The 23,461-nt window shown below is 34.3% G+C and overlaps 1 protein-coding gene across 1 annotated transcript in view; it reads right to left on the bottom strand.

Annotated features, from left to right (window-relative positions):
• Nucleotides 1-23,461, bottom strand: part of Dscam4 (Down syndrome cell adhesion molecule 4) — a 552,772-nt gene that overhangs the window by 13,190 nt on the left and 516,121 nt on the right. The window contains exons 24-29 of the mRNA XM_075303780.1: nt 19,251-19,403; nt 19,089-19,183; nt 18,032-18,918; nt 11,148-11,320; nt 7,413-7,556; nt 7,003-7,337 (exon numbers count right to left, since the gene is read on the bottom strand). Of these exons, the coding sequence (XP_075159895.1) occupies nt 7,003-7,337; nt 7,413-7,556; nt 11,148-11,320; nt 18,032-18,918; nt 19,089-19,183; nt 19,251-19,403 (1,787 nt within the window). The remainder of the gene's footprint in view (nt 1-7,002; nt 7,338-7,412; nt 7,557-11,147; nt 11,321-18,031; nt 18,919-19,088; nt 19,184-19,250; nt 19,404-23,461) is intronic.

Below are 23,461 nucleotides of genomic sequence, written 5' to 3'. Positions count from 1 at the left end.
TACACCCCATTTTCGGCACACCTCGTTATGGTGTTAGAATATCTCTAGATTTCCAATTTCAGGTAAATTGGATAGAAAATACTCTTTCTAGACGCGCAATAAGCAAAATTGGGAAATCGGACCATATCGCGGCTATACCAAAACATGGACCTATATGCACCATTTTCGGTACACTTTTTGATGGTCCTAAAATACCTCTAAATTTCCAATTTCAGGCAAATTGGATAAAAACTACAGTTTTTATAAGCCCAATACCCTAAATCGGGAGGTCGGTTTATATGGGGAACTATATGAAAACTTGGATATATATAACTTGGATATATATATATATATATATATATATATATATATATATATATATATATATATATATATATATATATATATATATATATATATATATTGCGAATGTAGCGTTAAGAAAAACATATTTTGTTTGAAGAAATCGTCTTTAAATTAATCTTTGGATTTAAGATAAAAGCGCTTCAAATGTAGGCTAAGATTTATTTTAAGAAATTTGTATCTTTGGTTTAATGAGTTTTTGATACTGAAAACCCTGTTTTTTACTTTGAAGTCTTTGTTCTAATTTGGACTTATAAACTGGCATTTGTTTGTACGTGAATAGTTTTATTAATACATCACAAAAAAAAAAAAAAAGATTGAAAATTCGATTAAATCTTTCCCGTAATTTTAATTTTATCGATCCTCGGTTTAAAGCTAGATAGGTCCATTAAGAATGCCCTTATTTTAATCTTTAACTGGGTACGTGGTGGTAAAATTTACCACCTCGAACACTCGTTTACATATATTTTAAAAAAGACGTGTGAAATAAAGTATATGTTAATCATTGAAAGAACATATAATATTTCGAAATATTGTTTTATTTTCGTTAAATACAATGTTTACTAATCAACAAATATAATAATGATACAAAAAACCATTTTTTTACAGAAAAAATATTAATGTAAAAGAGGGGGTAAAATTTACCACACGTCGCAAATTACGCAAAAAAATTTCACCTCACCGGTTAAAGGTTAAAGAAGCCACATCTTTGGCTAGGAATCAATGCCAAACTCCTAACTGGAAGGTCAAAATCTGTGGATCCAAGTAAACTTTTATTTGAGTGAAGATTTGTTCGAATTGGCTACCTTTGGAACGAATTATAGCCTTCAAACGGTTGACAAAAACATTCCTCGCTGCATGAAAGTGGTTCAGCGGTATCTTGGCTCATTCACTTGTTATTGAGTGCATTCACATTATTTTGTCTTATTAATGAGACGAAATATTGAATTCTAATCTCAAATCTTTATTATCTAAATACCCTAAACACAGAAGGAGATTTCGGAGGAAAATACAGGTTTACAATTTACCTCGCTTAATCCATTACCGCAGATCCATATCCCACATTCTTGGATTCCATTTGGAACACCCCCCCTCTAACTTGTTCGTGGAACTTCCCTTTTAAGTCATTCCTGGTTGACGCGCGATGAGTGCGATGGTGCGAATTGAACCCACGAGCCTTTGTATGCATGGTGGGAATGCTAACCATTGCACCACTTTTTATACCCACCACCATAGAATTGTGATGGGGGTATAATAAGTTTGTCATTCCGTTTATAACACATCGAAATATCGAAAGCGTCTCCAAAAAAGTAGTGAAAATGTTCTTTTTGGTTTCGGAAGTGGTGCAAAATTGGCGTAGAAGCGATGAATTTAACATGAGCTTGTCATAGGACGGATGTTCACCATTTTAACAGCCGTTGCACTGGAGTTGCATCACTTCTTAAGGTGTGATGCGAATTCAGTGTTTTGCATGTAAATTAAGAAATTTTGTGATATTTTGATAATTATACCCTGCTCCACACTGTGGAACAGGGTATTATAAGTTAGTGCATATGTTTGCAACACCCAGAAGGAGACGAGATAGACACATGGTGTCTTTGGCAAAAATGCTCAGGGTGGGCTCCTGAGTCGATATAGCCATGTCCGTCTGTCCGTGAACACATTTTTGTAATCAAAGTCTAGGTCGCAGTTTTAGTCCAATCAACTTCAAATTTGGCACAAGTATGTGTTTTGGCTCAGAATAGATTCCTATTGATTTTGGAAGAAATCGGTTCAGATTTAGATATAGCTCCCATATATATATTTCGCCCTATATGGACTTATATGGCCCCAGAAGCCAGAGTTTTACCCTAATTTGCTTAAAATTTTGCACAACAAGAACAAGTAGTACTACAGTCAAGTGTGCCAAATTTTATTGAAATCGGTTCAGATTCAAGTGTGCCAAATTTTATTGAAATCGGTTCAGATTTAGATATAGCTCCCATGTATATCTTTCGCCCGATATGGACTGGTGTGATGCGAATTCAGTGTTTTGCATGTAAATTAAGAAATTTTGTGATATTTTGATAAATAAATAATTATACCCTGCTCCACACTGTGGAACAGGGTATTATAAGTTAGTGCATATGTTTGCAACACCCAGAAGGAGACGAGATAGACACATGGTGTCTTTGGCAAAATGCTCAGGGTGGGCTCCTGAGTCGATATAGCCATGTCCGTTTGTCCGTCTGTCCGTGAACACATTTTTGTAATCAAAGTCTAGGTCGCAGTTTTAGTCCAATCGACTTCAAATATGGCACAAGTATGTGTTTTGGCTCAGAATAGATCCCTATTGATTTTGGAAGAAATCGGTTCAGATTTAGATATAGCTCCCATATATATATTTCGCCCGATATGGACTTATATGGCCCCAGAAGCCAGAGTTTTACCCTAAGTTGCTTAAAATTTTGCACAACAAGAACAATTAGTACTACAGTCAAGTGTGTCAAATTTTATTGAAATCGGTTCAGATTTAGATATAGCTCCCATATATATCTTTCGCCCGATATGGACTAATACGGTCCCAGAAGCCAGAGTTTTATCCCAATTTGGTTGAAATTTTGCACAGGGAGTAGAATTAGCATTGTAGCTATGCGTACCAAAGTTGGTTGAAATCGGTTCAGATTTAGATATAGCTCCCATATATAGCTTTCCCCCGATTTAAACTCATATGACCACAGAGGCCAATTTTTTGCTCCGATTTAGTTGAAATTTTGCACAGGGAGTAGAATTAGCATTGTAGCTATGCGTGCCAAATTTGGTTGAAATCGGTTCAGATTTAGATATAGCTCCAATATATAGCTTTCGGTCGCTTTACACTCATATGACCAAAGAGGCCAATTTTTTGCTCCGATTTTGTTGAAATTTTGCACAGCGAGTAGAATTAGCATTATTGCTATGCGTACCAAATTTGGTTGAAATCGGTTCAGATTTAGATACAGCTCCCATATATATGTTTTTCTGATTTCGACAAAAATGGTCAAAATACCAACATTTTCCTTGTAAACTCGCCACTGCTTAGTCGAAAAGTTGTAAAAATGACTCTAAATTTCCTAAACTTCTAATACATATATATCGAGCGATAAATCATAAATAAAGTTTTCAAAGTTTCCTTAAAATTGCTTCAGATTTAAACGTTTCCCATATTATACCCTCCATCATAGGATGGGGGTATATTAACTTTGTCATTCCGTTTGTAACACATCGAAATATTGCTCTAAGACCCCATAAAGTATATATATTCTGGGTCGTGGTGAAATTCTGAGTCGATCTAAGCATGTCCGTCCGTCCGTCCGTCCGTCCGTCCGTCTGTTGAAATCACGCTAACTTCTGAACGAAACAAGCTATCGACTTGAAACTTGGCACAAGTAGTTGTTATCGATGTAGGTCGGATGGTATTGAAAATGGGCCATATCGGTCCACTTTTACGTATAGCCCCCATATAAATGGACCCTCAGATTTGGCTTGTGGAGCCTCTAACAGAAGCATATTTCATCCGATCCGGCTGAAATTTGGTATATGGTGTTGGTATATGGTCTCTAACAACCATGCAAAAATTTGTCCACATCGGTCCATAATTATATATAGCCCCCATATAAACCGATCTCCAGATTTGGCTTGCGGAGCCTAAAAGAGAAGCAAATTTCATCCAATCCGGCTGAAATTTGGTACATGGTGTTGGTATATGATCTCTAACAATCATGCAAAAATTGGTTCACATCGGTCCATAATTATATATAGCCCCCATATAAACCGATCCCCAGATTTGGCTTGCGGAACCTCAAAGAGAAGCAAATTTCATCCGATCCGGCTGAAATTTGGTACATGATGTTGGTATATGGTCTCTAACAACCATGCAAAAATTGGTCCACATCGGCCCATAATTATATATAGACCCCATATAAACCGATCTCCAGATTTGGCTTGCGAAGCCTCAAAGAGGAGCAAATTGCATCCGATCCGGCTGAAATTTGGTACATGGTATTGGTATATGGTCTCTAACAACCGTGCAAAAATTGGTCCACATCGGTTCATAATTATATATAGCCCCCATATATACCGATCCCCAGATTTGGCTTGCGAAGTCTCCAAGAGAAGCAGTTTTCATCCAATCCGGTTGTAATTTGGAACATGGTGTTAGTATATGATCGTTAACAACCGTGGTCGATATCGGTTCATAATCATGGTTGCCACTAGAGCCAAAAATAATCTACCAAAATTTTATTTCTATAGAAAATTTTGTCAAAATTTTATTTCTATAGAAAATTTTGTCAAAATTTTATTTCTGTAGAAATTTTTGTCAAAATTTTCTTTCTATAGAAAATTTTGTCAAGATTTTTATTTCTATAGAAAATTTTGTGAAAATTTTATTTCTATAGAAAATTTTGTTAAAGTTTTATTTCTGTAGAAAATTTTGTCAAAATTGTATGTCTACTTTGTCAAACTGAATTATATACGTATTGGATCGATCTTTTTTGATTTAATATATACCACGTATGGACTTACATACAATTTAGAAGATGGTGTTAGGAGGTTTTAAGATACCTTGCCATCGGCATTCGATTGTGGATGGCAGTGTTTAGATGAAGTTTCTACGCAATCCATGATGGAGGGTACATAAGCTTCGGCCTGGCCGAACTTACGGCCGTATATACTTGTTTTTTTACTAACATTGTGTTCCACCCTAGAGCATTAGCCCTTAATTTTTAAGTCTAAAGATTTTGTAGAAGTCTATCAAATTCTGTCCAGATCGAGTGATATTTAAATGTATGTATTTGGGACAAACCTTTATATATAGCCCCCAACACATTTGACGGATGTGATATGGTATCGAACATTTAGATCTACAAAGTGGTGCAGGGTATAATATAGTCGGCCCCGCCCGACTTTAGACTTTCCTTACTTGTTTTTATTTTTTTTATGAGTTTTAATGCATTCCTGCTCTTGTGTGGAACGTATGGCATCAAATATTTTTAAAAATTCGCAAAATTTCTAGAACGGATTTGGCATTTTGTTTCAGAAAAAATTAAATAATTTTTACCATTTTATTAATTCTTAATCAATTTCCAACCTATATGAAACAAAAAATTTTTAATTTTCCATTAAAAATATGAAAACAGCGAGTTAAAAAAATTGAATTTAAAGAACTTCTTGTGCATCTAAAATAAATAACTTCTTTGGGAGGACATTTTTGGAAGCGCTTTTAAAGTAGTGCTTTTAGAAGAACTTCAAATTTTTTTGCTGGGTATATATATTCTTGATCAGGGAGAAATTCTAAGACGATATAAACATTTCCGTCTGTTTGTCTGTTGTAATCACGCTACAGCCTTCAATAATGGCGCTATCGTCCTGGAATTTGGCACATATTCCTTTATTGTTTGCAGGCAGGTGAAGTTCGAAGATGTGTTATATCGGTCCAAGTTTTGATGTAGTCCCCATATAAACCGATATAGTCCCCATATATATGATATAGTCCCCATATAAACCGACCACCCGATTTGGGGGTTTGACCTTATAAAAACCGTAGTTTTTATCCAATTTGCCTGAAATTGGAAATCTAGACGTGTTTTAGGACCATAAAGAGATGTGCTAAAAATGGTGTGTGTCGGTCCATGTTTTGGTATAGCCCCCATATAGACCGATCTCCCGATTTTATTTCTTGGGCGTCTAGAAACTGTATTTACAATTCGAGTTGCCTGAAATTGGAAATCTGGGGGTATTTTTGGACCATAAAGGGGTGTGTCGAAAATGGTCCGTATCGGTCCATGCCCCCATATAGACCGATCTCCCGATTTAATTTCTTGGACTGCTAGAATCTGTAGTTTTTATCCACTTTGCCTGAAATTGCAAACCTAGAGGTATTTTAGGACCACAAATATGTCAGCCGAATATGGTGTGTATCGAGACATTTTTTGGTATAGCCCCGTAGTTTTTATCCGATTTGCCCGAAAATGTAAATATACTGGTATCTTAGACCCTCAAAAATCTGTATCGCATTTATTTTTGCCGGTCCATTTGGTAAGGCATCGATATAGAATGATTTCACTTCTTGAAGGTATAGCAGGCGCACTGATCTTAAAAATTTCATGAAACTTAAAATAAAAGTTTCAGATCTTACTCCTCGTAATCATTTAAATAATGCGGGTAAAAATCTAACATACAAATTTATGATTTCAAATCAAGGTTTTCTTTCATCAATTATACGATATGTTATGTTTATGTTTTCTCTAAAACTCAAATAAAATTGGTTCTTATAAATCCAGAATCTGATCTAGTCTTCATAGGCAGAATCTTTAAATTTATCTTCAGGAAGCGTGCTAGTTGAACTTATCTACTTGGGAGAATATTTGTCATCAAACCCCCTGAAATTCTATATATTATCAAGTAACCCGCCACGACGAAGAGTTTTCAAAGGAAACTATTATATTTGAGTAATGATGGTGGGTATTTAAGATTCGGCCCGAACTCGAACTTACTACTGTATATACTTGTTTTTTGTTTTTCAGAAAATAAGCCACTTGTTTACAAATACCACTTTTATCGCAATGTTGCTTGGTTTTGAATTTTTCAGACGAAACTCCGAAACTAATTATGTATATTTCCAAATCCCATAATACTCACATGATAACTATCTGGCTTAACATCGTGATAGACAAATGATCCACGCACTGAATGATACGGACCACTGTACACATTACCACTGTATGAACTCTCACTGTATGGCTGTTTATTCAATTGGAATGTAGCATATGGACAGATATCTTCGATATATTCATTACTTTCGGCTTTGCCAAAACTTCCAGAATCATTCGAGTTCGAGGTACGTGGTGGTCCAACATTAGGCGTACAGCGAACTGCCAAATATTGTTGATCACGATTTTGTTTATTTTGTAATTGAGTCAATGATGGTGTCTCTGACATGGATGATGAAGCCAAACGTGATTGATTACTGATTTCTAAAATGAAACACAATGGAAAATTAAGAATTGTTAAATTATTTTAGTTTGCGATTAATTTGGGCCAAAACTTACTTTTCTTTCTCACAATTAGTACAGCTGCCACTAATCCAAGTAACATAAATAATGAAATGCATACCGGCAGTAGGACTTTGAAATTCGAATAGAATGGACTATCGGTTATGGTGGGCATGGCATTGGAATCGGTATTGTAAACAACTGTAAAGATAGATATAGAAATTGATTATTTGGGGTAGCTGTAAGTTGAATGGTTCATCTGATATGATGATTTCTTCTCCTCAGATAGCAAAACAAAGTGGCTATTATATACTACTGCATCCAATGAAAACATATATTCCTCCGTATCGAAAAACGATTCAACGATTGTCTCTAATCTTTTTTTATGTGCAAAAGAAACATTTCTTTCTCAAAAACGAAAATTGTTTTTCCAATGTACTTTTAACAGGTTGGCTGATAAGACCCCGGTCTAACAAAGAAAAACACACTTTTTTGTCAAAATTCGTTTTTATTATTCAACATAGTTCCCTTCAAGAGCGATACAACGATTATAAAGACCTTCCAATTTTTTGATACCATTTTAGTAGTACTCCTTCGGTTTTGCCTCAAAATAGGCGGCCTCAGTTTCGGCGATCACCCATTGCAGCCAAATTTTTTCCCTGCGAGCATCCTTATAAGGTCTGAGAACAAGAAAAAGTAGCTGGGGGCCAGATCTGGAGAATACGGTGGGTGGGGAAGCAATTCGAAGCCCATTTCATGCATTTTTGCCATCGTTCTCAATGACTTGTGGCACGGTGCGTTGTCTTGGTGGAACAACACTTTTTATACCCTCCATCATAGGATGGGGGTATATTAACTTTGTCATTCCGCTTGTAACACATCGAAATATTGCTCTAAGACCCCATAAAGTATATATATTCTGGGTCGTGGTGAAATTCTAAATCGATCTAAGCATGTCCGTCCGTCCGTCTGTTGAAATCACGCTAACTTCCGAACGAAACAAGCTATCGACTTGAAACTTGGCACAAGTAGTTGTTATTGATGTAGATCGGATGGTATTGGAAATGGGCCATATCGGTCCACTTTTACGTATAGCCCCCATATAAAGGGACCCTCAGATGTGGCTTATGGAGCCTCTAACAGAAGCATATTTCATCCGATCCCGCTGAAATTTGGTGTATGGTGTTGGTATATGGTCTCTAACAACCATGCAAAAATTGGTTCACATCGGTCCATAATTATATATAGCCCCCATATAAACCGATCCCCAGATTTGGCTTGCGGAGCCTCAAAGAGAAGAAAATTTCATCCGATCCGGCTGAAATTTGGTACATGTTGTTGGTATATGGTATCTAACAACCATGCAAAAATTGGTCCATATCGATCCTTAATTATATATAGCCCCCATATAAACCGATCCCCAGATTTGGCTTGTGGAGCCTCTAAGAGAAGCATATTTCATCCGATCCGGCTGAAATTTGGTACATGGTGTTGGTATATGGTCTCTACCAATCATGCAAAAATTGGTCCACATCGGTCCGTAATTATATATAGCCCCCATATAAACCGATCCCCAGATTTGGCTTGAGGAACCTCAAAGAGAACCAAATTTCATCCGATCCGGCTGAAATTTGGTACATGATGTTGGTATATGGTCTCTAACAACCATGCAAAAATTGGTCTACATCGGTCCATAATTATATATAGACCCCATATAAACCGATCTCCAGATTTGGCTTGCGAAGCCTCAAAGAGGAGCAAATTGCATCCGATCCGGCTGAAATTTGGTACATGGTATTGGTATATGGTCTCTAACAACCGTGCTAGAAATGGTCCATGTCGGTCCATAATTATATATAGCCCCCATATAAAACGTTCTCCAGATTTGACCTCCGGAGCCTCTTGGAAGAGCAAAATTCATCCGATCCGGTTCAAATTAGGAACGTGGTGTTAGTATATGGTCGCTAACAACCATACCAAAATTGGTCCAAACACACAAAAATTGGTCCATATCGGTTCATAATCATGGTTGCCACTAGAGCCAAAAATAATCTACCAAAATTTTATTTCTATAGAAAATTTTGTCAAAATTTTATTTCTATAGAAAATTTTGTCAAAATTTTATTCGGTTCATAATAAAATTTTCATCATTTTCAAAATTTTATTTCTATAGAAAATTTTGTCAAAATTGTATTTCTATAGAAAATAGTATTCAAATTTTATTCGGTTCATAATCATGGTTGCCACTCGAGCCACAAATAATCTACCAAGATTTTATTTCTATAGAAAATTTTGTTAAAATTTTATTTCTGTAGAAATTTTTGTCAATATTTTATTTCTATAGAATATTTTGTCAAAATTTTTATTTCTATAGACAATTTTGTGAAAATTTTATTTCTATAGAAAATTTTGTTAAAATTTTATTTCTGTAGAAAATCGTGTCAAAATTTTATGTCTACTTTGTCAAACTTTGAATTATATACGTATTGGATCGATCTTATCTGATTTAATATATACCACGTATGGACTTACATACAATTTAGAAGATGGTGTTAGGAGGTTTTAAGATACCTTGCCATCGGCAAGCGTTACCACAACATAAGTAATTCGATTGTGGATGGCAGTGTTTAGAAGAAGTTTCTACGCAATCCATGATGGATGGTACATAAGCTTCGGCCTGGCCGAACTTACGGCTGTATATACTTGTTTCTTCTTCATATGGGTCCGTTTTGCCGCGATTACGACCTTCAAACGCTCCAATAACGCCATATAGTAGTCACTGTTGGTGGTTTTTCCCTTCTCAAGATAATCGATAAAAATTATTCCATGCGCATGCCAAAAAACAGAGGCCATTACTTTGCCAGCGGACTTTTGAGTCTTTCCATGCTTCGGAGACGGTTCACCGGTCGCTGTCCACTCAGCCGACTGTCGATTAGTGATGGAGGTATGTTTCATCAATTGTTACATGTCGACGGAAAAACTCGGGTGCATTACGAGTTAACAGCTGCAAACACCGCTCAGAATCATCAACACGTTGTTGTTATTGGTCAAATGTGAGCTCGCGCGGCACCCATTTTGCACAGAGCTTGCAACACGTTCCTTTGATATCTTTAAGGCCTTAATTTTACTTCATTTTACGGCCATTCAAAATCATTTTGTGGATTTTTTTGATGTTTTCGTCGGTAACCACCTCTTTCGGGCGTCCACTGCGTTCACCGTCCTCCGTGCTCATTTCACCACGCTTGAATTTTGCATACCAATCAATTATTATTGATTTCCCTGGGGCAGAGTCCGGAAACTCATTATCAAGCCAAGTTTTTGCTTCCACCGTATTTTTTCCCTTCTCCTTTTTTCCATTTTTTTCACAATAACAAAAATTGCTTCACAAAAGACGCTCTATCTCGCAAACTAATTGACTTACAGACGTCAAATTTTGACACGAATCATTTGAAGGTTGGTACTATATAAAAATAATATGCATTTAATACTAGCAACGCCATCTATGTGTCAGACCGGGGACTTATCAGCCAACCTGTTAATGAAGTACTTTTACTTTTTAATGAAGAAAACAAAATAGCGTTTGTGTGTATATTCTGGATAAACTTGGCAAAGTGGAAAAATGTTCATAAAAAGTACGAAACTTTTTCATAACAACCACGAAAAGGTTTCGTAGAAAATAGGCAAAATATTCATTAATAGTACGAAATATTTCATAGTAATTATGAAGATTAAATTTCCTTCATAGAGCATAAAATTTAATTGTTTACGATTTTTTTTGATTTCTTTACTTACATCCACCACCGCCTTGCGATGATAATGTTGTGAAGTTGTACATTGCAGTTGTCGAACCTGCATTATTATAAGCTGTCACCTTCAATTGGTACTTGGTACCTGGTTGTAAATCACTAACCGTATAAATACGCTCCGTTGATGGAATATGATTGGATACTACATTCCATGTAGATCTAATAGGATGAGAAAAAGAAAAATAGAAACATATATTAAACTTCATTTCGTCTATGGTTGACCAACAATTTTGAAGAAATATTTATGAAAACAAATTAATTAAAATTGGATTGACTTTGAAAAAATATGTAAATAAAATTTCTATTAGTCTTAAAGTCAAGAAACTGAGTGAATCAATAAAAATTTTTATCGAATCAACGCTTAATTGTAGAAATCAATGTACTAATTTAAATTAAGCAATTAATGTGGGTACACAGAAAAAAATGTGATTCAGTAACCATATTAATTATTCAAATTAATGTTTTAATTGAAATTGCTTAATTAAAGAAAAATGATAATATCAATTATGGAATTAATTAGAAATAACAAGCATATACTTGATTAAAAAACTAATTGATTTCTGCGGCAATTTCAATTCATTTTTTAGTTCATTTATTAAAAATTTAATTGATTTTGATCGTAACAAAAACAATCAATTATATATGGTAGTTTCATTTATTTATTAATTACAGTATAACCTCGCTAGTCTGGACAGATATAATTTCGACCCATGTCCTTAAATAAAATTTTATTTTAGTTCATAAAGCATGCAATTGATTTAGGGTAAATGCGGAGTAGTTTTTCTGCCTTTCTTTTGAATTCCTTTAAAGAAAATATTTTTGTCAGTCACTTTTTATGTTCAGTACACGAAATAGCTCTTCCAAACAGCTCAATTGCCAACCTATTTGATACTATAATTTCTACTTCTTCAATTTGATTAATACTACTGTGTATTATACCAAAATTTTCAAGATTTTGGCTTAACAAGACTGACAGAATAATATCTTCTTACGAAAAATCGTTGCCATGCTCATTTTCGCCACGATCCCATTGGTCTTTTTCGGAACTGCTTAAGTTAGCCCCTATATAGACTGATCTCCCGATTTGACTTCTTTGGCTTCTAGAATTCGTAGTTTTCACCCAATTCGTCTGAAAGTGGATTTCTAGAGGTATTTGAGGAACATTAAGAGGTGGTGAGTATTGGTCCATATTTTGGTATAGCCCCCATATAGACCTAACTCCCGAATTTATTTCTAGGACTTCTGGAATCCGGCTGACCACAAATAGGTCAGCCGAATATGGTGTGTGTGTAGACCCATGTGTTAGTATAGCCTCCACATAGACCGATCTCCAGATTAAACTCCTTAGGCTTCTACACTCTTAGAAAAATATGTTTTTCATATGTTCCGATATAAACAAAGTGTGTTTCGGGCACAATTTTAAAACACAATATATTTAAGTGCAAACATGTAATGTTCCTAAACTAACACTAAATGTTTGGGACATCTATGTTAATATGTTAGAATATATTATGTTTGGGGCATAAATGTTTCATAAAAATCATATGTGTGAATGCAAACATATATAAATTTACAAATTTCGACTAAACATACATATGTTGTGATATTTTATCCAAAGCGACAGAGAGAGTATAGAGAAAGAAATAGAGATGGAAACCGGGAGAGTTGACGAAAGATATCAACTGTGAAACCGCTGGTATGTTGTTTCGGAAAACTGTTTTATGATAAGGCCACACATTTGATATGCTAAGTCTAAATATTATTTAATTTGAATAAAGAGAATGGACATTCGGAACCAAGAGAATAGACATTTGAAAAAAAGCCTGTGTTTTCGCCTTGAGAGCAGCATTTTATGTATGTGTGGACATGTGTTTTGTTTATCATTTTGGCATTATGGGCACAATTTTTTTCTTGGTTCGTTAAAAGAAATCAGGGGTCTTCATAAAAATAACGAAAGGGCACTATACTCTTTTTATAGTTGGGACAGTAAAATGAAATAAGGAGGAAATAGTGAACAATTACACAGTAAAATGTATAAAAACAAAGTTTAGTTCCTCTTTATTAATAAGTAGTCCAAGAGGAGTTGACGGACACCTTCAAATATAAAAGCGGGCATTAAGTTCGAGTTTTGCAGCTAAAACAATTTAAAAAGTTTATTTTCTTTAAAATGAATTATTAAAGAAAAATAAAAGGCATTTTAGACCGATGGTGTTAAATACTAGTAAAAAACTGTTCACGCCTAAATAAATTTATGTTTATATTATAAAATTATTTATGTATGTTTATACTCGACTCCACGTTCTTCTTTTGTTAGTTTTTGAATTCCTTCCAAATTTTAAAGTTTTGTACCAAAAACAGTTTTTTGTTGCAAAATTGTTAGTTTTGCAATAAAAAAATAATATTTTATCCAAAAATCAGTCAATTTCGTTTATATCAAGCACTGTTAATGACTATAAATCTTTAATAACCCACATTTCGAAGTTTCATTATAAAAATTTAATATAGTATAAATATAAATGTGTAAATTAAAAAAAAAAAAAAAAGTGTTCGGTCGGAGCAGGGATTGAACCCACGACCCTTTGCATGCAAGGCAGACATGCTAACCACTGCTCCACGTGGCAAACAAATGTATGTTTCTGTTAAATAATGTTATGTTTGCATGGGCTCGTGGGCGCTGCAAACTATGCTATATAAATGTAACTTATAACGATAATTATCTGCTGGTGACCATGACAGCTACGTAGCCCAGTGGATAGTGTGTTGGCTTACAAACTGTATGGTACTCGGTTCGATTCTTCGTGCAGGCGAAAGGTAAAATTTAAAAAATTATAAAAGTGAATAATTTCTTCAACATTATTTGTATTACAGAAAAAGGTGCCAAGAATTAAAATATTTCGTGGAAGTGAAAATAACGAGTATGTTAGGGAATGAGCACAATCGTGTTTGGGAAAAATTCTTCCAAGCATATAATATTTTTGGGCTCAAAATGCTTCCAAACATATAATATGTTCACATAAAACAAACATATTAATGTTTCGGCAGTATCCAATAATATATGTGCTTCCTGCAAAATATGTTTGGAACATATGTTAAAGAAGCGATTTTTTTTGAGGGTGTAGAAACTGTAGTTTTTATCCGATTTGCACAAAAATGTAAATATACTGGAATTTTAGACCCTCATAAATCTGTATCGCATTTATTTTTACCGGTCCATTTGGCAAGGTATCGATACAGACCGATTTAACTTATTGAGAGTACACCCAAAGAAAAAATATTTTCCTCCGGAATGAAATTTTATACAAACGAAATTCCCCTTTCGTATAAAGTATTTTCGTTTAGAGCAAAATAATCCGAATTTTTGATAAGCGATTCAACGATTGTCTCTAAAATTTGTGTCAAAAGAAAACTTTGCTTGTCTAAAATTTCGTTACTCTTTCAGAGTATAGCGGGCGCACTGATCATGAAAATTGCTTAAAATTTAAAGTAAAATTTACAGATTATACTCATCGTATTCATTTAAATAATGGCGGAAAAAATCTACAGATTTAAGATTTCAAAACAAGGCGTTATTTCATCACGATGTGTTTATGATTTCTCTAAAACTCAAGCAAAATTGGTTCTCATAAATCCAGAATCTGATCTGGTCTTCATAGGAATAATCTTTACATTTTTTCTTCGGGAAGCGTACTGGTTGAACTGATTTGCTTGGGAGAAAATTTGTCATCAAACCCCCTAAAATGCTATATATTATCAAGTAACCCGCTATGACGAAAAGTTTTCAAAGTAAATTATTATATTTGATTCATGGTGGTGGGTATTTAAGATTCGGCCCGGCCAAACTTACTGCTGTATATACTTGTTTATAAATAAAATATATAATTATAACAAAATATGAAGCCAGTTACTGCTGTATATACTTGTTTATAAATAAAATATAATTATAACTAAATATGAAGCCAGTTAAAAAGTGTGCTCATTTCATATATTTTTGAATGCGGCTACCAAAGCGCTTTTAAGGGTCTAATATTTCATCGAAGTAATTATGTGCACTTGTATGCGCAGAAATAATGATTTCCTAACCAAAGTTTTGTGCTTCTGCGAGCGCAGAAATTCATACAAAGAAGAAACACATTTAAGTGGAACATGTCCTTATAAATTCATAAGTGAATTCATCGCAAAGGTAAGCGCTGATTGACTTTCCTTACAAAGCTGCTGAAAATTCAGTAGGTTTTTTTGCTGGGATACCACATTACCAGCCTGTATGTTACCACATTTGTTGCACTTACCCTATAATATTATAATATAAGAGCTAATTATTTGCGATCAAAAATTTCAATTACTTTTTTTTATTTTAACTATTAACGTGCTTATTAAAAACGTGAAAACTTTCAATTATTTTCTTAAGTTAAATTTCTTTTTACTTTGATTAAAAATTTTATAGTATTATTTCATTCATTAACATACGTGTTGAGAGTCATTCAAGTTATTAATTGGAAATATTTTAGCGATATTTGTTTCTGTGTAGAAACATATATCGCTATATATAGAATCATTCATTTGAAAATAAATCGCTTCAATACCAGGCTAACATGAAAATTAGTTCAAAGTAAAAAAAATATATACCAAACCCAATTAAGTTTTAGCAAGTAATTGATATTTATTTTACACAAAATGTCACAAATATATTTTCAATTGAAATCTTAATTGAGTTGAAAGAAATAAGATCGATTAAATAAACTAAGATTAATTAAATATTAAACAAGTATATACGGCCGTAAGTTCGGCCAGGCCGAAGCTTATGTACCCTCCATCATGGATTGCGTAGAAACTTCTTCTAAACACTGCATTCCACAATCGAATTACTGAAGTTGCGGTAACGCTTGCCGATGGCAAGGTATCTTAACACCTCCTAACACCATCTTCTAAATTGTATGTAAGTCCATACGTGGTATATATTAAATCAAAAAAGATCGATCCAATACGTATATAATTCAGTTTGACAAAGTAGACATAAAATTTTGACAAAATTTTCTACAGAAATAAAATTATATCAAAATTTTCTATAGAAATAAAATTTTCACAAAATTTTCTATAGAAATAAAAATTTTCACAAAATTTTCTATAGAAAGAAAATTTTGACAAGAATTTCTACAGCAATAAAATTTTAACAAAATTTTCTATAGAAATAAACTTTTGACAAAATTTTCTATAGAAATAAACTTTTGACAAATTTTTCTATAGAAATAAAATCTTGGTAGATTATTTGTGGCTCGAGTGGCAACCTGATTATGAACCGAATAAAATTTGAACAAAATTTTCTAAGAAATAAAATTTTGACAAAATTTTCTATAGAAATAAAATTTTAGCAATGATGAAAATTTTATTATGAACGGAATAAAATTTTAACAAAATTTTCTCTACAAATAGAATTTTGACAAAATTTTCTATAGAAATAAAATTTTGGTAGATTATTTTTGGCTCTAGTGGCAACCATGATTATAAACCGATATGGACCAATTTTTGTGTGATTGGACCAATTTTGGTATGGTCCTTAGCGACCATATACTAACACTACGTTCCTAATTTGAACCGGATCGGATGAATTTTGCTCCTCCAAGAGGCTCCGGAGGTCAAATCTAGATAATGTTTTATATGGGGGCTATATATAATTATGAACCGATATGGACCAATTCTGGCACGGTTGTTAAAGATCATATACTATCACCATGTTCCAAATTACAACCGGATTGGATGAAATTTGCTTCTCTTGGAGACTTCGCAAGCCAAATCTGGGGATCGGTTTATATGAGGGCTATATATAATTATGAACCGATGTGGACCAATTTTTGCATGGTTGTTGGAGACCATATACCAATATCATGTACCAAATTTCAGCCGGATCGGATGAAATTTTCTTCCCTTTGTGGCTCCGCAAGCCAAATCTGGGGATCGGTTTATATGGGGGGCTATATATAATTATGGACCGATGTGGACCAATTTTTGCATGGTTGTTAGAGACCATATACCAACACCATGTACCAAATTTCAGCCGGATCGGATGAAATTTGCTTCTTTTTTAGGCTCCGCAAGCCAAATCTGGGGATCGGTTTATATGGGGGCTATATATAATTATGGACCGATGTGGACCAATTTTTGCATGGTTGTTAGAGACCATATACCAACACCATGTACCAAATTTCAGCCGGATCGGATGAAATATGCTTCTGTTAGAGGCTCCACAAGCCAAATCATGGGATCGGTTTATATGGGGGATACATATAATTATGGACCGATGTGGACCAATTTTTGCATGGTTGTTAGAGACCAATTACCAACATCGTGTACCAAATTTCAGCAAGATCGGATGAAATTTGCTTCTCTTTGAGTCTCCTCAAGCCAAATCTGGGGATTGGTTTATATGGGGGCTATATATAATTATGGACCGATGTGGACCAATTTTTGCATGGTTGTTAGAAACCATATACCAACGCCATGTACCCATAGTTTCAGTGGACCGATATGGCCCATTTGCAATACCATCCGACCTACATCAATAACAACTACTTGTGCCAAGTTTCAAGTCGATAGATTGTTTCGTTCGGAAGTTAGCGTGATTTCAACAGACGGACGGACGGATATGCTCAGATCGACTCAGAATTTCACCACGACCCAGAATATATATACTTTATGGGGTCTTAGAGCAATATTTGGATGTGTTAGAAACGGAATGACAAAGATAATATATCCCCCTCCTATGGTGGAGGGTATAATTAATTGCATCAATTAATTTCTTTCTTTCCAGCAATTTTCGTGACTAAAGTAATTGTTTGAGATTATTTTAAAACTATTTCATTCCAGTGTGCATCTTACCTTCCATATATCCTTGATTCAATCATAAAATATAATATTCCACAACCTCCATCACCCCAAGAGTCCAGCCAACAGGTAACACTGGTCGAATTATTTGTAATCATTTGCGAATGTTTAGGCTGAACCGGTGCATTGCCCTTGGTATGGGTATTGACAATATCGCATGGCAGACCTGTACCGATTTTATTGAAAGCCGTGATATACAATTGATAACGTGTCCCACACCATAGATTACTCAAGAGATGTGAATATGATTTGGCATCGACTTGCAGTTCTTCCCAATCACCATTGTCCCTTTTATAGTTGATGACATAGCCCAATATGGGGCTACCACCATTACTATTATCCGACCACTCCAACATTAGACTATCCGAGTAAGCGCTTATCACGGTAAGGTTGGGTGCCTCGGGCGGAACCTTTACCACAACACTATAGACTATTTCATCTTTACCCCAAGTGTTCTCTACACTGCAGGTGTAATTGCCAGCATCGGTAGCTTGTACTTCGCGTATATTTAGGGTTCCATTTTTGGCAATAGTTTTGCGAGCACTTGTCTCCAGATTATGGCCATCCAAACGCCATATGGTAACGGGGGCTGGAGAGCCCACCTTGCGGCAAGTTAGTTCTAAATTTTCTTTCCAGGGTGTGATTACACGTTGACTGAAGGAGACAATACGAGCGGGAACCTTATTATTGGGGGGTACAGTAACGACATCGGTTTTTTCACCCTCTCCCACTTTCGTTGAAGCCGTAAGCCAGAATTGATAAGTGGCTGACTCTTGGGTACGTTGGGTCTCATGCATTTCCACATAGGGGCCCAAAATACGTTTGTGGGTGCCTTCTTCACGACCTCCCTCCAACATCGACATATAGAAGGTGTAACCAATCTAAGAGATTAAGAAAGTAAATATTTTTTTTGGGATCAAAGCTAGTTACACTCAAAGAAAAAAATACGACATTGATCCTATAGTAAAAAGAAAGCCATTGTTTTTTTTAATAGCATTATTTAAATGATTCCAAACTTGCTTTCGGATCAAAGTTTAATTTGTATACTTACTATATCTCCATTTGGATATTCCGGCGGCAACCATGAAATGATAATCTTTGTACTTGATGCAGGTATGGCTTTAATGGAATACGGTGCTGAGGGTACTAGAGTTACAAATGCAACAAAATTTTTTAATTCTCAATTAAAATCTGTCATAGATTGTGGACTTACCATCCTCATGAGTTCGGCAATAAAATGGTTTGGTCCTAACACCATCACCTACTTTGGTGTATGCCAATACCCAGACCGAATAGTTTGTAAATTTATTTAGGCTTTCTAGTGTAGCATATTGATTATTTGATTTCACAACCTCAGGATCTTTTTCTGAAAATGAAGAAAAACAAATCAATGATTAGACTTAGATTTTATATTTAAATACGTTTAATAAAGGGCTAAAAAAAAATATATATGTAAATGTGACATCAAATAGTACAAACAAATGTAAAGAAATAAATGAATTTTTCAATTTATCGGCGTTACCATTGGCGGGGCTAGGAAATTCCTGTGGGGGGAGGAAATTTTGAAGTTTTCGAATCAAAAATTTAAAACGAAAAAAATTGGCGTGATAAGTAAAATCATATAACTTGATTTTTACACATAATGTGGGAATAATTTAATTTTACAAAAATTGATGAGCAAAGACAAGATGTCCCAGCAAAAAAAGAGCTTTCAGAAAAGTAGTTTGGATCCACAATTTGTGATCCGGAAGTAGTGCAAACTTGGATCATCTGCAATGAATTTTACATGGGCTAGTCATAGGACGGAAGTACTCCATTTTTGGATCCTTTGCATTGCTTAAGAAGATGTGCCTTCGAAGTTCATTTGGATGAACAAATTTAAAAAACTAAAAAATACATTTTTTTCCAATTTCACTTTTTATTTTTGTCAGTATTTTTGGTTACACTTTTATTTTCTTATTATATAATTTTTACAAATTGAAAAACTACTTCGCTTTCACCGGGGGTTGAACCTGGGTCTGAACGCCTTAGCACACTCTGCCACAAACGCCATTGAACACGATGCATCGAAACGTCTATACAAATGTTTGTGATGTGAGACCACGACATGGCATTCTAACTACTTCCTGAGATTATTATGAATGAAAAAGAAGTAAGTAAAGTAAACCACCATTACAGAATTAGTAATCATAAGCATTTGTGGGGTAACATATAGGTCTGGGAGATAAACCGCAGTTGCATATTTAAGAAAATTAAGGGGTACATGTCTATGGGTGCTTTGTGTCAATCTGACTATAGCTCATAGTCAATGTTGCAAGGGAAAATGTTCGGTTTACCCTACAAAGTTCCCTACTATCCCATACATTCCCAAACAATTTTCCCTACTATATTTTTCGTTAAATTTAAAAAAAAAAAAAAATTACAAAACAAAAATGGTTCTAAGTACTTTATTATCATAAAACATGAATATGCAACGTATAAAACTTAGAATATAAATTTGTATTACCACCACGGTTGCCACAGTTGGTAGAATTTTACCCAAATTAGTAAACTTTTTTGTTAAATCTTTATAAAAATAATATTTTGGAAAAAGTTTCTATAAACAAATTTTTGTGAGAAATTTTTCTATAGAAATAAAATTTTGACAATAATTCTATAGAAATAAAATTTTGAGACAAAATTCCACAGAAATAAAATTTTGAGACAAAATTCCACAGCAATAAAATTTTGAGAAAAATTTTTATAGAAATAATATTTTGAAAAAAATTTCTATAGAAATACAATTTTGACAAAATGTTCTATAGAAATAAAATGTTGACAAAATTCTCTACAGGAATAAAGTTTACCACACATTGTTAAAGATCAAGCCTTGCCGGCTTCTAATTTCCTCCTCTAGAGCCACCAAAATGTAAAAATTATTACAAAATGTGATGAGTGAAAATGTCCTACATTGTGGCCCTACGTCCCTACAAGACGCTATATATTAGAAAACCCCTACTTATAGGGAATTTCCCCTACATCTAGCAACACTGGCTGTGTTGATATTGCGCCTACGGAGTTAGTATGCCACTAATATTGAGCCCATTATTAAAAAAGAGAAAATCGTTAAATTAGTGTGGGTAATAAATACAAATTTGTAAAAATCGAGCAATATTCTTATGTAAGAGCTACAAGTACGTATAAGAACGATCGGCTAGTACATCAAAATTTGAAATTTGAGTAACATTGTTTAATAAATAAGAGTACTATGGTCAAATTTGGGAAAATCGGGCGATGCATATATATATGGAAGCTATATCTAAATCTGAACCAATTTGCATAATATTTTGCTGGTTTGATTAATACCACAAAATGTTACCTTGTGCAAAATTTGAGTAAGATCAGTTAAGAAATGAGGCCTGGGGGCTAATCACGACATTCGATATCGAGAACTTTTGATCGAAATCTAAATTTTTCGGATCACGGTAGTCGATATCGAGTTTTTTTGATCGACAATTTTTTCGATTGGTAAATTGCAATCGTAAAACATTTTTCACTTGTTTTTTACATTGTTTTCGCCATATAGGAATAGTAAATATATTAGTTTTAGTTCGAATTGTTGCTAGTTTGTAGTAAATTTACATATGTTATAATGAACATATTTTGAATATTTAGGACTAATGCAACTCCAATAAATGTTAAACAAAAATTGGTCATAGTCGAGTTCGGGAGCGAGCATCCTAGCTTGGCGGAGAACCATATGTAAAGTGCATATGCTAGATCGGTATCCAAGAGATTGTGATCAACCAATTACCGTACCATTCCGTGACAACATAACGCTTTTGGACCACCTTGTAAGAATAGTGAATGATGAAGGCTTCCACTGGAAAAATGCTTTAAGACGGCAGACAATTGTAAAGCGATAGAATTGACGTTGACATGCCAGCAAAAATTATTTTCTATTTCGCCTCCTTCGTCAGCCGAAATCGTCCATTGAGCCTGTAAAAAGGTGACATTCTAACAGTGCACACCATTTCAAACCCATGTACTTACACCAATAACAATGTGCCCTTTTATTCCTTATTTGTCGCCGAATTATTTTATATTCATCTAATCCTCCAAGTAGGAAGGAATTCGGAGGAATGTAAAAATATTGGTCCATAAGATATAATGCAATACAATTTACTTTTTACTTTGAAATCTTCAAAAACATGTGTTTTTCTACATTCTATTTTGTGTCGCTAACTTAATTTTGTCATTTCATCTTGTTCTGCTTCGTTTTTTGCTGTTGGCAATGCTAGAGAAATTGCATCAAATTTCGATCGAATGCCGTGATCCAAACTTTTAATCGTATCGACAATTTTTTCGATACGATTATGAATTCGATATCGAGTGCCGTGATTAGCCCCCTGTATGGTCAAACATAAGGTTATTAGGGCCGAATTTTTCAAAATCGGGTGATACATATATGGGAGCTATATCTACATCTGAACCGATTTCGATGAAATTTTGCACATATTGTTAGTACTATATATGACTGGATCTAGCCAACTTTTAGTAAGATCGGTTGATAAATAAGGGTTTTATGGCAAAATTTAGAAAAATCGGGCGGTACATATATATGGGAGCTATAGCTAAATCTGAACCGATTTCGATGATTTTTTGCACATATAAAAAAAACTACAAATTATCGTGATTTGCAAAACCTTCTCAAAAGAACTTCCATGGGAGTGAAAAAGTCAAACGGCACAGGTTCAAATCCCAGCGAGGATGATTTTTTTTATTATTTTTTTACTTATTCATTGATTTTTTATTTTTATTAATTTTCATCACCTATGGAAATATCCTAGAACAGCAACATTTCAATAAAAAAGTAATGAAAAACAACAACAACACCAGCATTTTCATTAGTCCATGACCTCAAGCCAAACGAATAATCAAAAAAATTGTAAAATTTCAAAGGTCAACTAACAAAATTTTCACTTAAAAATTTCTTAGAAAGTAATTCCGTACTTTCTAAGACTTGCTCAAAAGGACTGCATCGGAAGTGGAAACAAATTGATAGGGATGCGCTTTAAAAGAAATGCTTGTGGACTTGTCCAAAAGGACTGCATTGCATGTGGAAAAAAATTGATGGGGGTTTCCGGGATGCGCTTAAAAGAAATTTTGTGGAACAACTTCCAATATTTTTTGCTGGGGTGCAAATAGCATTGTCAATTATGCACTCAAAGAAATGTGGAAAATTTTGACAAAATAAGTAAATATTTGTCGACAAATTCAAGAAATTTTATGGGCCATAATTATTGTTTTTTTACTTGTTAAAGAAAATTTCGTAGTTTGAAGGAAAAATCTTTGAGTTCACAATAGAAATTCGGAATTGTTTTGTGGGAAATACGAATTTAGTGAATCTGTATAATATTTAAATTGTTCCCTTTTTATACCCAC

This window comes from Haematobia irritans, chromosome 4, assembly GCF_050003625.1.
Source record: "Haematobia irritans isolate KBUSLIRL chromosome 4, ASM5000362v1, whole genome shotgun sequence".
NCBI classification, from domain to species: domain Eukaryota; kingdom Metazoa; phylum Arthropoda; class Insecta; order Diptera; family Muscidae; genus Haematobia; species Haematobia irritans.
The sequence above is the reverse complement of the archived record's forward strand: the minus strand, read 5'-3'. Positions and strand labels throughout refer to the sequence as shown.